The sequence below is a fragment of the Molossus molossus genome, unplaced genomic scaffold (genome assembly GCF_014108415.1).
Source record: "Molossus molossus isolate mMolMol1 unplaced genomic scaffold, mMolMol1.p scaffold_m16_p_2, whole genome shotgun sequence".
Lineage (NCBI taxonomy): Eukaryota > Metazoa > Chordata > Mammalia > Chiroptera > Molossidae > Molossus > Molossus molossus.
This window is the reverse complement of record NW_023425355.1, coordinates 40,296,568-40,312,100: the sequence shown is the minus strand read 5'-3', so window position 1 is coordinate 40,312,100 and position 15,533 is coordinate 40,296,568. Positions and strand designations below refer to the sequence as shown.

Genomic DNA, 15,533 nt, shown 5'->3' with positions numbered 1-15,533 from the left:
CTCTCCACCCCTGTCTTTCTTTCTCTAAAATCAATTATAAAAGAAATAAGGTGAATAAAGCAAATATCGATAGGAACAGAAAACAATGGAAATAGAAAGGGGAGAGTCACAAGACTCATCCCAGCAGGATGTAAATCTGAAGATGGTTATTTAAAAATTAGATTAATAAAATGCACATTGATGAGATTAAAACAAATGTTTTAGTATAGCACCATCAAAGGCTAGTTGAGACAAAGGAACCCCTCTCCTGGTTCCCCAACATTAAAGGGTTCCAAACAAAGTCCACTCTACTCCAGTTTGGAGAAATTTTAAAAGCTAGAAGGCAAAACGTACAATGGAAACATAAAGAGCAATCTCTTGGGACAATGGTTAGGAAGGTAAATCAAGTTAGACTAACAAAAGGGACCAGGGTCTCTTGTCTCAACCCCTGGCTGGAGAGCCAAAATCTTTTGCACAGAGTGGGTAAAATGGTCAGGAGGTGGAAAAGAGAAGTTTCCAGGAGTCAGGACTCACTTAGTACAGGAGTCCTACAAACTAGAGTACCTGACACAGGCTACAATTAGATTGAGATAACAAATAAATATAAGGGTTCATAGAATTATGAAAGTTGGAATGTAAAATTTTAGTAGCATATGTAGGACCCAGGAGGAGAAGCTTAAACAGAAAATTTGATAAGGCTTCCCCAGTTGTCCCTGGGTTTTGCAGCAGTAAGGTTACATGGAGTGCCCAAGTCAAAGTGGCCCCCTTAATAATTCCATTTACCATAACCTAGGAAATGGGCATATTACATTGTAAAAAAGTTTACATTGTAAAAAAGTTGTGTCTCCTCTACCTGAATGTTTTATAGGAATAAATGTTATGTCTGACAGCAGAATACTTCCCCCACACAATATTATAAAACCAAAACCAAAACTTGTTGATGAAGATCTAATAAAGGCCGCAGTTAGGAACATAAGGGTTGATAGAATTAAGGTCAACTTTTGTAGAATTGGTATGTTTGAATGGGCTTTATGTGATACCTAGTATTGTAGAACAGAAGGCATGTAACTCCACCCTTTAAGCAATATTAATTGGACATGCTAAATGGGAACCTATAAGGTTGCTGGAGCACACACAGTGTAGAATAGAAGCTGGAATGCTGGTAGGGACAAATGCTCTGTTCCTTAGTCCTATATGGAGCATAGAATAAGGTTTATGGCAAAAGCCTGTGAGCATCTTCCAATGACAACTTCACCCCCTTTTACAGAAGTACACTAGAGAAAGTGGACAGGCTGAAGGCAAGATTAAAATCATGTTACCTTTTGGGATTAAGTTGAGGTTTCAAGTGGGCCAAAGGGTACCAAGCACTGATTGGAAATGTTTCCCATTACCACTTGGGACACATGAGACAGCTCAAGACTCTCTGTCTAGACACATGGAAGTCCTGTGCCTTTTTTTTTTCCCCTGTAAATTCAATAACTGCTTCTTCAAACCATAAAAGTGGCTTTTATTTTATGTCAAATCACTATCAGGGAAATAAACAAGAGAAAACAAATAAGCACACTTTAGGAAATTTGTTAGGTTCCCAGAGTGGTCATGAGCTTACCCTGGTCTCAGTGGCCTATACCTTCCCTATGTCTAGTTCTGGGGAGTGCCAGTCATTGATGGTATCACAGCAATGACCCCAAGGTTGTGAGATATTCTTAGTCATTAAACTAAGATACAAAATTTCCTTTTAACTCTGTAAACTGAAGAATTTTAGTGTACTCAGATATTCTAGAAATGTGTTCATTAACAAAGGCCAAGAGGGGGAAAAAAGGGGGTTTCTGCTTGACCCCAAGTTGCACAAATTAAGGGGAAAAAACAATGCTATCTAGCTTATCGCTATTATTTGCTTCTAGCAGCATTTCCTAAAATGGGTTACAAATAACCACAGTTCAGGAAAATGTTAATAGACATGAAAACAAGATATAAGATTGAATGTGTTTAGTAAATGCTAGGACAAATTTTAAGAGGTTTCTTCACTGTAAGACTTCTTAGAGACTTTCACACTGTGAATGCAAAATGTAAGGAAAGGTTTTCCCTAATGTATTAGCAAACATGATGTTCCAGTGAAGAGTTTGATAAATGTTGGCTCACTCCCTTGCACATTTTGTACTACCTACCCCCCTCCACTTGGCCAAACCTCTTGCCTCTCTTCCTGGAACTCAGGACAAAATTTTGAATGGGGAAACCAGACTTGTGTGAACGGAAAGAGAGGCCAAAATGAGTTAACAAAGAAATAGGGCTATTTTGATTAAGCCAACCATGAGTGTATAATGGCAACTGGTGACCTTACTAGTGCCTCTGAACAAGGAATAGCTTCGTTTCTTTCCTGCATAACTCTAGAGACAGATTTCACATCAACCTGTTTTTAATATAAAGAGAAATATATTAGTGACTTAAGGTCTAGGAGATTGCATTTGTTCCCATCAAAGCATTCAACAGAATTAAACACCTGAATGCAAGGTGCCTTTCAGGAGGCTAGATCCCTGCCAATTACCCTTTCATATAAATTCTGTTAAGGAAGTTTATGAAATGCCTTCTTGCAAACTTGTAGTGATTATTAAAACCCCTTTTTCCAACTGACATTTTGCTCCCATCACTTGCCCAGCGGGAACAATAGAAAAGAATGGGCACCATCATATACAAAATTATATCTTGGGGCATCAGGTATGATGAAGCATCGTCCTGCTGGGGCCAACTCAGCAGTGACATTAACTCAGCTTTCCTCTAGGTGTTGATTTTTTTTCTTTCATAGAGGTGTGACTCTGATTTACATTTTCTTTTACATTATGCAACTCAGGCATTTATAAACCTATTAAAATATGTGCACTTCAGAGCATCAGAAAGACTCAGCTTTTAGAGAAGGGGAAAGTGAGCTTGTTTGTATACCTAGAACAGAGTATGGCATATTTATTGTCATCCTTTTCCTTATGATCACTGCTATTCTTTGTCTTGAAAGAGGAAAAAATGTTGTTGTTTTTTCCCACGGCACACAATTCAAGGGGACTTTATTGTCCTTGCTGACAATCACATGACAGTACTATTGGTGGTTCTAGTTCAGTATTACATACTAGGAGTACCTTCATCTACCGTCAAGAGAAGCAACTGGGAAGGCACCATCATTCTGAGGGCACAGGACTTGTGAAAGATAAAAGGTGGAGGTGGTAAGAAGCTAATTTGTGGGAATTGCATCTCTTTCTGAAGCCCTGGCCCTCATCTCCAAATGCCTCCTGAATACACCTGGCTGTGCCACAGGCCTCTCAAACACAAAATGTCCAAAGCTAAATGTCTTATCTTTATATCCCCACCCCAAACCTATTAATTCCTCATCTTCACAAGTGACACCAGCCAAAATCCTAGAAGTCATCACCATCTCATTCATGCAACACATCCAGTCTCTCACTCAGCCCTGTTAGTTCTACTTCCTAAATATTTCTTGAATCCATCCTCAACACACACACACACACACACACACACACACACACACACACACAATGTTTTGGTATCTTTGTTCTTGTCTAAATTATGTCTTCCAAGAAGTGCTGCATGCTTAACTGGTCTCACAGCCTTAAGTCTTTCTTGAAAAAAAATTATTGAAGTTATTGGGGTAAATATTGGTTAATACAATTATATAGGTTTCAAGTGTAAAATTCTATAATACATCATCTGTATATTATATTATGTGTTCATCACCCAAAGTAAAGTCTCCTTCCATATCCATTTATCCCCCCTTTACCCTCTTTTACCTTGCCCCACCTCCCATCCCTCTGGCAATATCAATACTATTACCTGTGTCTATGAATTGGGGGGGTGATTAATTCCTTCATCTCTTCATCCAGCCCCCCAACCTCCATCCCCTCTGACAGTTATCAGTCTGTTCTCTGTATCTATGAGTCTCTTTCTATTTTGTCTATTTTGTTCACTAGATTCCACATATAAGTGAAATCATATGGTATTTGTCTTTCTCTGTCTGACTTTTTCACTTAGCATAAGGTTCTCCATGTCCATCCATGCTGTCACAAAAGGTAAGATTTCCTTCTTTTTTACAGTCAAGTAGTATTCCATTGTGTAAATGTACCACAGCTTTTTTATCCACTCTTCTACTGATAGGCTCTTGGGCTGTGTCCAAATCTTAGCTACTGTAGTAAATACACTGCAATGAACACAGGGGTCCATATATTCTTTGAAATCAGTGATTTGGGTTTCTTTGGAAAAATTCTCACAAGTGGAGTCACTGGGCCATAAGGTAGTTTCATTTTAATTTTTTGAAGAACCTCTATATTTTTTTTCTTAGTGGCTGCACCAATCTGCATTCCCACCAACAGTTCACAAGGGTTCCCTTTTCTCCACATCCTGGCCAACATTTGTTGTTTGTTGATGTATTGATGATAGCTGTTCTGACAGATGTATGATGATATCTCACTGTGGTTTTAATTTGCATTTCTCTGATGATTAGTGACTTTGATCTTTTCATATGTCTATTGACTATCTGTACATCCTTTTGGCAGAAGTATCTATTCAGATTTTTGCCCATTTCTTAATTGAATTTTTGGTTGGTTTTTGTTTTTGCTTTTATGTTGAGTTGTATGAGTTCTTTATAAGTTTAGGATATTAACCCCTTATGAGATGTATCATTGGCAAATATGTTCTCCCATATAGTGAGTTGCCTTTTCACTTTGTTGATAATTTCCTTTGCTGTGCAAAACATTTTTAGTATGACGTAGTCCCATTTTTTATTTTTTTTCCCTTACCCAAGCATATATAAGAAAAAAATATTGCTAAGAGAAATGTTAGAGATTTTACTATGTTTTTTTCTAGGATTCTTATGATTTGAGTTTTACATTTAAGTCTTCAATCATTTTGAGTTTATTCTTGTGTATGGTGTAAGAAGGTAGTCTAGTTTAATTTTTTGCATGTATCTGTCCAATTTTCCCCAAACCATTTATTAAATAGACTATCTTTACCACCTTGTATGTTTTTGCTTCCTTTGTCAAATACTGACCACAAAGGCGTGGGTTTATTAATGGGCTCTCTATTCTGTTCCATTGATCTATATGTCTGTTTTTATGCTAATACCATTCTGTTTTAATTACTATGACCTTGTAGTATAGTTTGATATCATGTAGCATGATTTCTCCAACCTTGTTCTTATTTCTCAAGATTACTGTGACTATTTTGGGGTATGTTGTGGTTTCATATAAACTTTTGGAATATTAGTTCTAGTTCTGTGAAATACACCATTGGTAGGAATTGCACTGAATTTATAGATTGTTTTGGGTAGTATGAACATTTTAATGATGTTAATTCTTCCTATCCATGGACATAATATATCTTTTCACTTATGTGTATCTTCTTTCATTTCTTTCTCCAGTGTCTTTTAATTTTCAGAGTACAGATCTTTTACCTCCTTGCTTAAATGTATTCCTAGGTATTTTATTTATGTTGATGAATTGTAAATGGGGTTGTTTTCTTAGTTTCTCTTTCTGGTAGTTCATTATTGGTGCATAAAAATGTCACTGATTTCTGCATATTGATTTTGTATCCTGCTACTTTACTGAATTTATTTTTCAATTCTAGTAGGTTGTGTGTGTGTGTGTGTGTGTGTGTGTGTGTGTGAAAACTTTAGGGTTTCTTATATACAGTACCATATCATCTGCAAATAATGATTGTTTTACTTTTTCCTTTTCAATTTTGATGCCTATTATTTCTTCTTTTCTGATTGCTATGGCTAGGACTTAAAGTACTATGTTGAATAAGAGTGGTGAAAACAGACATCCCGGACTTGTTCCTCATCTTAAGGAAAATTTTTTTGTTTTTGTCCATTGACTATGATGTTGGCTGTGAGTTTGTCATATATGGCCTTTATTATGTTGAGGTATCTTCCCTCTATTCCCACTTTGCCGAGAGTTTTTATCATAATTGAGTACTGGGTTTTATTAAATGCTATTTCTACATCTATTGATATGATCATGTGTTTTTTAATCTTTCATTTTGTGTATGTGGTATATCATGTTTATTGATTCATGAATATTGTACCAACCTCCCACCCCAGGATGAAGCCCCACTTGATCATGATGTAAGATCTGGTTTGATAATATTTTGTTGAGGATTTCAGCATTATGTTCATCTAGGCTATTGGCTTATAATTTTCTTTCTTTGTAGTATCTTTATCTGGTTTTGTAATAAAGATAATGTTGGCCTCATAAAATGAGGTTGGGAGTCTTCCCTCCTCTTAAATTCTTTGGAATAGTTTCAGAAGGATAGGTGTCAGTTCTTCTTTGAATATTTGGTAAAATTCACCTATGAAGTTATCCAGTCCAGGACTTTTACTTGTTGATTTTTTTTTAATACTGCTTCAATTTTACTAGTTGTAATCTGTCTATTCAGATACTCTGATTCTTCTTGATTCAGTTTTGGAAGATTTTGTTTGTAGGAATGTATCCATTTTGTTCAGGTTTTCCAGTTTGTTGGCATATAGTTGTTTGTAATATTTTCTTACAATCCTTTCTATAACCGTGCAGTTGGTTGTTATGTCTCCTCTTTCATTTCTGGTTTTATTTATTTGGGTCCTCTCTCTTTTATTTCTTGATGAGTCTGGCTAAAGGTTTGTTAATCTTGTTTTTCCTATCAAAGAACTGGTGCTTGGTTTCACTTATCTTTGTATTATTTTTTAGACTCTATTTTGTTTATTTCTGCTCTGATCTTTATTTATTCTAGTCACTTTGGGCTTATTTGTTGTTCTTTTTCTAGTATCTTTAAGTGTAAAGTTAGATTGTTTAGTTGAGAATTTTCCTGTTTCTTATGGTAGGCCTGTAGTGCTATGATTGTCATTCTTAGGACTGCTTTTGCTGTGTCCCATTGATTTGGGGTTGTTGTGTTCTCATTTTGATTTTTTTAAAGTATCTTTTGATTTCATCCTTGATCTCTTTTTTAACTCATTGTTTAGTAACATCTTTGAGTGTTACATATCTTTGAGTGTTTTGCAGTTTTTATTTTCTTGTGATTGATTTCTAGTTTCATACCATTATGGTCAGAGAAGATACTTGATATGATTTCAATCTTCTTAAATTTACTGAGACGTGTTTTGTGTCCTAACATGTGAGTGTGTCCTAGAAAATGTTCCATGTGCCAGTCTCAAGTCTTTTCTCTCCTCCAAATAACTTCCTACTTGCCACGCACAAGTTTCTTTCTATATATCAGTGTTATCCTGTCAATGCTCTGGCTTCATGTTCACCAGGTATCTGAATCTTCTCCAGTGTAAAATCTACCTCTTTTGCATAGCACACAAGATTTAGTTACCTGGACCCCACCTCTTTACCTTCTTTCTCTTATCCTTCATAGTCAACATCTTGCTCTTTCCCAACTACAGGAGAGCATCTCAGCCCTACAGGCCATCACATATAACATACCATTTCCCCTGCCTAAAATGCCATCCCCACCTGACCAGCCTGGAAAACTCTTACACATCCTTTAAGCCTCTGCCAAAGCATTACCTACTCTTTTAAGTCTTTTCCTATTCCGACTTCGCTCTCAGTAACAGGCTCCTTCTGTGTTTCCCATGGCATTCTAAGCACATCTCCATTACAATAGATAACCTGCTGTATTTTAGTCATTTTTTTGTTGTTGTTGTTGTTCATCCCACCAGACTGGGATCTCCACCATAGTACGCCTTATACCTGTCATAGAGGAGACTAAGACATAAAGGTGCTCAATGTGCCCATTAAACAATTAAGTGATTGAAAAGGATGAAGTCTAATAGCAATCCTATCTTTAATTCTAGAAGATCTACTTCTGTTTCACCCCCTCCCCCCAAATGGGTGAAGTACCTTGCCAGCTCTGTCATTCTGCTGATCCACTTTGAACTTGCTGTCAGCAAACACCCTTGGACTTTCTCATGCCTCTCTCATCTTGTACTTTCACACTTGGCCTGAGAGTAAAGCTCTACATCGATCTCTACTACGCCATCTTATTAGTTCTAGCACATTGTTGCAGGCTGTTAAAATGTTTCTGAAACTTGATCCTGTCACCCAATTTATTAGCTAATGCTCCTAGTCTTGTGTCATCTGAAAATCTAAAAAGCTTACCATCTATTTTCATCAAAAGCATTGATAAAACTGTCTGATAGGCTTGTTATTTGCTTGGAGAAATATTGGGCAACTATTAAATGTTACCTTTGAAGACTGTATATATGCAAAATCTATAATTTTAAAAAGCACAAAAATTATATATACTATGATTGCAATTATGTACAACTAGATATGCAAATGGATGACAATATATAAAGACAATAAAGAAAGGCAAAACAACAACAAGGTTGTATTTAGGTGGAAGACTAGTAATACTCATAAAAATATCTAATATTTACTGAGTGCTAAGTCAAGGCACTATTACAAAATAAGACTTACATTAATTAACTCATTTAATCCTTACAACCATGCTATCAGGTAGGCACTATTATTATTAACCATTTTACAAATGGAGAAATTGGAGTACAAAGCAGTTAAGCAGGCTGCCCCCAAGTCACATAGATGATCAGTGGCAGAGTCAGAATTTCAATTCAGACACACAAGCTCAAGTCTATGCTTTTATTCAGAAATGCAGGTATAAGACTGACTTTTTAAAGTCATGTAAAATTTGTTGTATAAAGTTGCAATAATCACAAATACATGTACAGCTAAATAGCAGAGAGCCATGACCTAGCAGGTCACTTGCAACCTCTTTGTAGATTATTACCATTCATTTGTAGCTATTCCCACTTAATCAATGTTGATTTCTCTACCCAACATTCAGTCCACATTTTCCCATATTATTTACATAGATACAAATTCAGTTCCCATCAAAGGGTCTTTTTTTTTTCTGACCAGATATTAAAGGTCCTTATTGATTGTTTCCAGATTTTCCCCCTGATTTCAGTTCATAGTTTTCTTGCTACTGTTATCACAGGATGGTACCATTCATTTGTAGTTTCCTTAGTTATTTGCTTCTCCTGTTATCTTTTATAGAGTCATTCAATAAACATTTAGTCAGCAACTACTATGTGCCAGGAAATAAAGAGATTGAGTAAGATGGCATTCTTATCCTCAAGAAGTTCATGGTCTAATGGAGAATACAAGTAAACAATTAAAATAGCTGACATTTTTAATGCTAACCATATGCCAAACACTGTGCTGAATGCAGTATCTTATATGATAGAGTAAAGTGATTAAATGTGTGGGCTCCAGAGTTGGAGGAGCTGGGTGCAAATCCTACCTCTGCCACTTCCTGCCTATGTGACCACTCTGTACCTCAGTTTCTCAGTTTAAAAATAGGAAAAATAGTAGCCATTTCATAGATTTATTCTGAGAATCAAATACTATAGTACATTGAAAATAGCCCAGTGCCTGCCATATAGTAAGAGGGCAGCAAATGTTAACAACTGGTGTTTATCCTATCAATAACCATTTCAGAGATCATGAAACTTGAAGTTTAAAGAGACAATATAACTTTTCCAAAGTCAAATAGTTAATAAGCACTTATAACTGGGTGACCATGGAGAAGTCATTCAACCTCTGAAACTGTTTCCTCAGCAGTAACAAAGTTTTTATAAAGATCATAATGATAATGCATGTAAAAGGCCTCATATGATTTTATAGTACTCAATAATTATTAGTTAATATAACATTAAAAATAACCCATATAAAGTATTAATATGAGTCCTTAAGCTCCTCAACTGAGCTGAGCACCATCTTGGGCCCTGTGGCAACCACAAAAGAAGTATCAGAAATGGTAAGTTGCTCATGTTCACTCATCTAGCAAATGCCAGAGCTGACATTTTCATCCAGAGCTATCGAACCCAAGTACCATATTCTTAATGCAAGCACCACTGTATTTCTCCCTCTATGTAATTAGACTAGTGATAAATCACATGGTCTGAAGATGAGAGAGAAAGTTTGGTGGAGGAAGTAGACCTTGAAATAAGTTTTGGAATATTATAGGTTCTGCATAGACTGAGAAGAGGGAGATGGTATTACAGGCAAAAAAGCAAAGCATAAGACATAGAGAGGGAAAAAACAAACTGATTTGGCTGGTTTGGATTGGGAAAGAAACCAAAATACATGAGATCATCAGTCTACCTGTTTGGATGTAAATATGGCAGCCTCCTTTTTAAGCAGATTACCTAATATTTTCTCTCTCTTCTTGCTCTTCCTAGATAATAAATTAACCTGCTCTTTTATCTCTTTAGGCTCTTTGAAACCCTTCAGTCACTCTTCTGGTCTGTATTCGGCCTGTTAAATCTCTATGTCACCAATGTGAAAGCCAGGCATGAGTTCACAGAGTTTGTGGGAGCTACCATGTTTGGGACATACAATGTCATCTCCCTGGTAGTGCTGCTGAACATGCTGATTGCCATGATGAACAACTCCTACCAGCTTATTGCTGTGAGTAGCTTTGTTTTATAAGGGTGGTTACCTTTACAAGGGTTTTTCAGGAGGGATCACACTGGAATGGAGCCCACTGGAAACTTACTAAGAAAGGACGGAGCAATATACCTAGCAAGAGTTACCAGCAGCTCTGAGTTGGGGTTCCCAGGCCCCAATTCAGACCTTCTGGTTTGAGTCAGACCTTATCTCCAGCCACTCCTGGGATCCTGAAAGTTGAGAAGCGTTGGGATGGTGGCCCCTTTGGGGAGGCCTCCATGATGGTTGGATGACTTGAGACCAAGCTAGGTGGGAGAGTTTCAATCCCAGTTCTGCCCTTCCCTACCTGGATGACCTTGAACCCTTCTGAATTTTCTTATAAAATGGGCAGGGTGATTCCGAGGATGTGAGGTGATGCATTTAAAGTGCTTTACACAGTATCTGCATGTAGTAGGCACTTAGAAAATAGTTGTAGTTGCTAATTCTAGCTAAAAGAACAGGTCTAAATTAGGCCTTCTGCCTCATTGTCTGCCTCAATTATTTTACATTAGCTTTTCCAGTTGTTAGATAGAATTATTTCTTTCCAAGGCAACTCAGTTTGGACTCTCAGTCCATTGAATCTCAAAAATCTAAAAGATGTTCTACTTAATAAGGCTTTCTGGTTACTGTTAAAATATTTTTAAATCTCTGAATCTGTTTTCTTGCCTTGATAAGGAGAGCTCAGGAGGTATGAGCACAATTTTGCTACATGTCACCCCAGTAATCTCCAGGGGAGATTGAGCTAATCCAGTTCTCTAGGCAATAGAGTCCTGTCTCCCTCTTCACTGCAATCATCTCCCTCTCAAAATTGAAACATTAACAAGGACAACTTTCTCAGAGTGGCTATTTTTTTTTTATCAAAGATATGAGTAACTGTACATCACTGTGAGACGACCTTAAGTAGAGTCCATTGCTGAATATATTTTTAAATATGTTTTTATTGATTTTTAGAAAGAGAGGAAAGGAGAGGGAGAGAGAAGAAACATCAATCAGCTGCCTGCTGTACAGCCCCTACTGGGGATTGAGCCTGCAACGCAGGCATGTGCCCTGATTGGGAATCGAACTGGTGACCTCTTGGTGCATGGGAAGACACTCAATCCACTGAGCCACACCGGCTGGGCTGTTGAATTTTTTTTTTTATTAATTAATTTTTGTTACAGATGTTTCCCCTTTTTCCCCCACTGATTCCCCCCTCTCCCTCCCTCCTGCCCTTTCCCCAGTTTGTTGTCCATGTCCACTGTTCATGCATACATGCATATAAGTTCTGTGGTTTATCTCTTCCCCACCACCCCTCTATTTAGGGGATTGTCAGTCTGTATCCCACTTCCGCGTCTCTGGGACTACCCCCTTCCTCAGACTGTTATGTTCATTATATTCCACAAATAAGTGAGATCATATGAAACTTGTCTTTCTCTGTTTGGCTTGTTTCACTTAGGATGATACTTTCCAGGTCCCTCCATGTAGTCTCAAAGGATAAGAGGTCTTTCTTTCTTACAGCTGCGTAGTACTCCATTGTGTATATGTACCACAGCTTTTTTATCCATTCGTCTACTGATGGACACTTGGGCTGTTTCCAGATCTTAGCTATTGTATTGGAAAAATCCTAGAAGAGACTGTAGGCAACAAAATTCCAGACATCATATGCAGCAGAATTTTTACTGACACATCACCTAAGGCAACAGAAACAAAGGAGAAAATGAACACACGGGACTACATCAAACTCAAAAGCTTCTGCACAGCGAAAGATACAATCATCAAAACGAAAAGGCTACCCACTGTATGAGAGAGCATCACTGCCAATGATATATCAGATAAGGGGTTAATTTCCAATACATACAGAGTGCTCATACAACTCCACAAAAGGAAGACAAAGAATCCAATTTAAAAATGGTCAGAGGAACTAAATAGACACCTCTCCAAACAGGACCTACAAATGGCTAAGAAACATATGAAGAAATGCTCATCATCACTAATCATCAGAGAGATGCAAATTAAAACAACAATGAGGTATCACCTCACACCTGTCAGAATGGCCGCCATCAACAAATCATCAAACAACAAGTGTTGGCGAGGGTGTGGAGAAAAGGGGACTCTAGTACACTGCTGGTGGGAATGCAGACTGCTGCAGCCACTATGGAAAACAATATGGTGTTACCTCAAAAAATTAAAAATTGAACTTCCATTTGAAGTTATCCCACTTCTAGGAATATACCCTAAGAAGCCTAAAACACCAATCAGAAAGAATATATGTACCCCCATGTTTGTTGAATATTTTTGACCATCGTGTTACTATTTTGATCAGCAATATTTATTACTCTAAACTAGAAATGGCAAAGGTATAGAATATGAGATCAGTCTGGGCTCCACCTTGTTTTGTGATGCCAATGTAAATATCTATCCTTAGGTTATTTTTTTTTTTAAAGAGTGTAACTTTTATTATTTTATTTATTTTTTATCCCCACCCAAGGACATTTTTTCCATTTTTTTTTTGTTCAGATAGAGTGGGAGGGAGAGAGAGGAAGAGAGAGAGAGAGAGAGAGAGAGAGAGAGAGAGAGAGAGAGGGAGAGAGAGAGACATCAACGTGAAAGGGACACATTGAGTGGCTGCCACCCACACTACCAACCAGGGCAGGGACAAACTGCAACCGAGGTACATGCTCTTAGCTGGAACTGAACCCAGGTCTCTCTGGACTGCAGGCCAACACTCTAACCACTGAGCCAAACTGGCCAGGGTCTTAGCTTATTTTCTTATGATCTGCCTATCAATCATTTCTGGAAGTGGAGTATTAGCAAATAAGTTCTGGCTGACTGAGGTCCTATTTAGTTGGATATCAGTGAATTTGGTTGTTCAGTTCATATTAAGATGCTAGATCACCTCCATGGGTTTATTTCTTGCTCAAGGTTTTACTGTAGCATAGAAGGCACAGAACAAAAAGACCCGAGTCTCATATTTCTTCATAGGTGCTAATTTTCTTATTTGGTTTGCCACTGAGGAGTCATTACAAATGAAGCTTAATTTTTGGTTCATGTGTGTGAAATAGAGAGAGAGAGACAGAGAGAGAGAGTGAGTGTGTCTACAGGCATACCTTGTTTTATTGTGCTTCACAGATGTTGTGTTTTTTACAAATTGGAGGAAGAATATATCCCCAATTGTTAACTGACATATAACAATAAAATATTGTATAAGTTTAAAGTATATAGCATGATGATTTGAAACATGTAGGTATGGTTAAATGATTACCATAAAGTTAGCTAACATATTTATCACCTCACAAAAATTACCTTTTTTGTGTGTGTGATGAGAACATTTAAGATGTACTGTCAGTAATTTTCAAGTATGCAATACAATACTGTTAACTATATTCACTACGCATTAGACACCCAGAGCTTATTCATTTTCTAACTAGAAGTTTGAACCTTCAGCCCATGGCAACCATCATTCTACTCTGTTTCTATGAGTTTGGCTTTTTTAGATTTCACATATAACTGAGATCATTAAGTATTTGTCTTTCTCTGTCTATTTCACTTAGCACAGTGCCCTACAGTTTCATCCCTGTTATCACGAATGGTAGATAGTTTCATCCCTGTTATCACAAATGGTAGATATTCCTCCTTTCTTGTGGCTGAATAATATTCCATTATATATATATATATATATATACATATATATATATATATATATATATACACACACACACACACACACACACACACATTTTCTTTATCTATTAATCTATCAATGGATACTTAGGTTGTTTCCATATCTTGACTATTATAAATAATGCTTTATATCAGTACAGATATCACTTCAAGATAGTGATTTCATTTCCTTCAGATATGTACCCTGAAGTACAGTTGCTTGATCATATGGTAATTCCATTTTTAATTTTTTGAGAAACCTTTATACTGTTCTCCATAGTTGCTGTACCAATTTTCGTGCCCACAACAGTGCACAAGTGTTCCCTTTTCTCCACGTCTTTAGCAATATTTGTTATCCCTTATCTTTTTTATAATAGACATTCTGATAAGTATGAAGTGGTACCTCATTGTGGTTTAAATTTGCATTTCCCTGACGATTAGTGACATTGAGCATATTTCATGTACCTGTTGGGTATTTGTATGTCTGATCCAGTGGTCTTTAATATCCCTGCCAACTCTGATATCCTGTGAGTCTGGGTGTCTATAGAGGAACTGGATAGGTTCACAAGATTTTTTTTGGAGTTCTGGAATTCTGTTCATCCATTGCATTTGAAATGAAATAGAGTTCAATTACTTTCTTAAAATTCTTTTTTACTTTTTTGGTTTTAGAGAGAAAAGGAGAAAGAAAAACATCAGTGAGAGAGAACACCTACTGGCCACCTCCTGCATGCCTCCCACTGGAGATTGGGCCCACAACCTGGGCATGTGCCCTGACCAGAAATCGAACCAGAGACCTCTTGGTGTATGGATTGATGCTCAATCATTGAACTGGCCGGGCAGAGTTCTATTTCATTCTCCCTCTCCCCCTCTCTCAATAGTTCAAACACAACTAGACCAAGAACTCTGAAATCATTTATGTTCACTCCTAGTCTATCTCTGTAACAGGGACAGGCATAGAATCAGGGGTTTGTTTTTCCAACCCTATACCTACCATGCTAACCCACTAGCCCTACCAAAGATATTGATGCTGAGGCATTTGGCATTTTCTCCCTGGGTGTCTCGCAGCTGATTGCTTCTAATGGTAGTGGAAAAGGGAGGTATTTTTTTTTGTTGTTCCCTAATGTGTGGCTCTAGTGTTTCCCATTGAGTTCCACAACATTTTGTTAGGAAGGATGGAAATCATCTACTCCAGCTCTCTTGTAATCCCACCTGCTGGTAATAAATTGTGTTTTAATGCTAGCTACTGCTGCACCTGAGGAAAATACCTTGGATTGGGAGAGAGCTGGGAGTTGGGGGTGGGTGAGTTGTGGGGAGATGGCCTGAATGGGACCTATACTATCTCACACATCTGGAGTCATAGCCAACCATTCTGAATACTACCTGCTGCTTTAGGATCCTCTGGTAATGTGTCTTTACAGTTTGGAACTGGATCCA

General features: G+C 37.4%; 1 protein-coding gene across 1 annotated transcript in view; it reads left to right on the top strand.

The window, feature by feature from the left end:
- TRPC5 (transient receptor potential cation channel subfamily C member 5) overlaps positions 1–15,533 on the top strand; it is a 157,993-nt gene that overhangs the window by 94,600 nt on the left and 47,860 nt on the right. Inside the window, exon 6 of the mRNA XM_036271288.1 lies at positions 10,247–10,442. Coding sequence (XP_036127181.1) covers positions 10,247–10,442 — 196 coding nt within the window. The remainder of the gene's footprint in view (positions 1–10,246; positions 10,443–15,533) is intronic.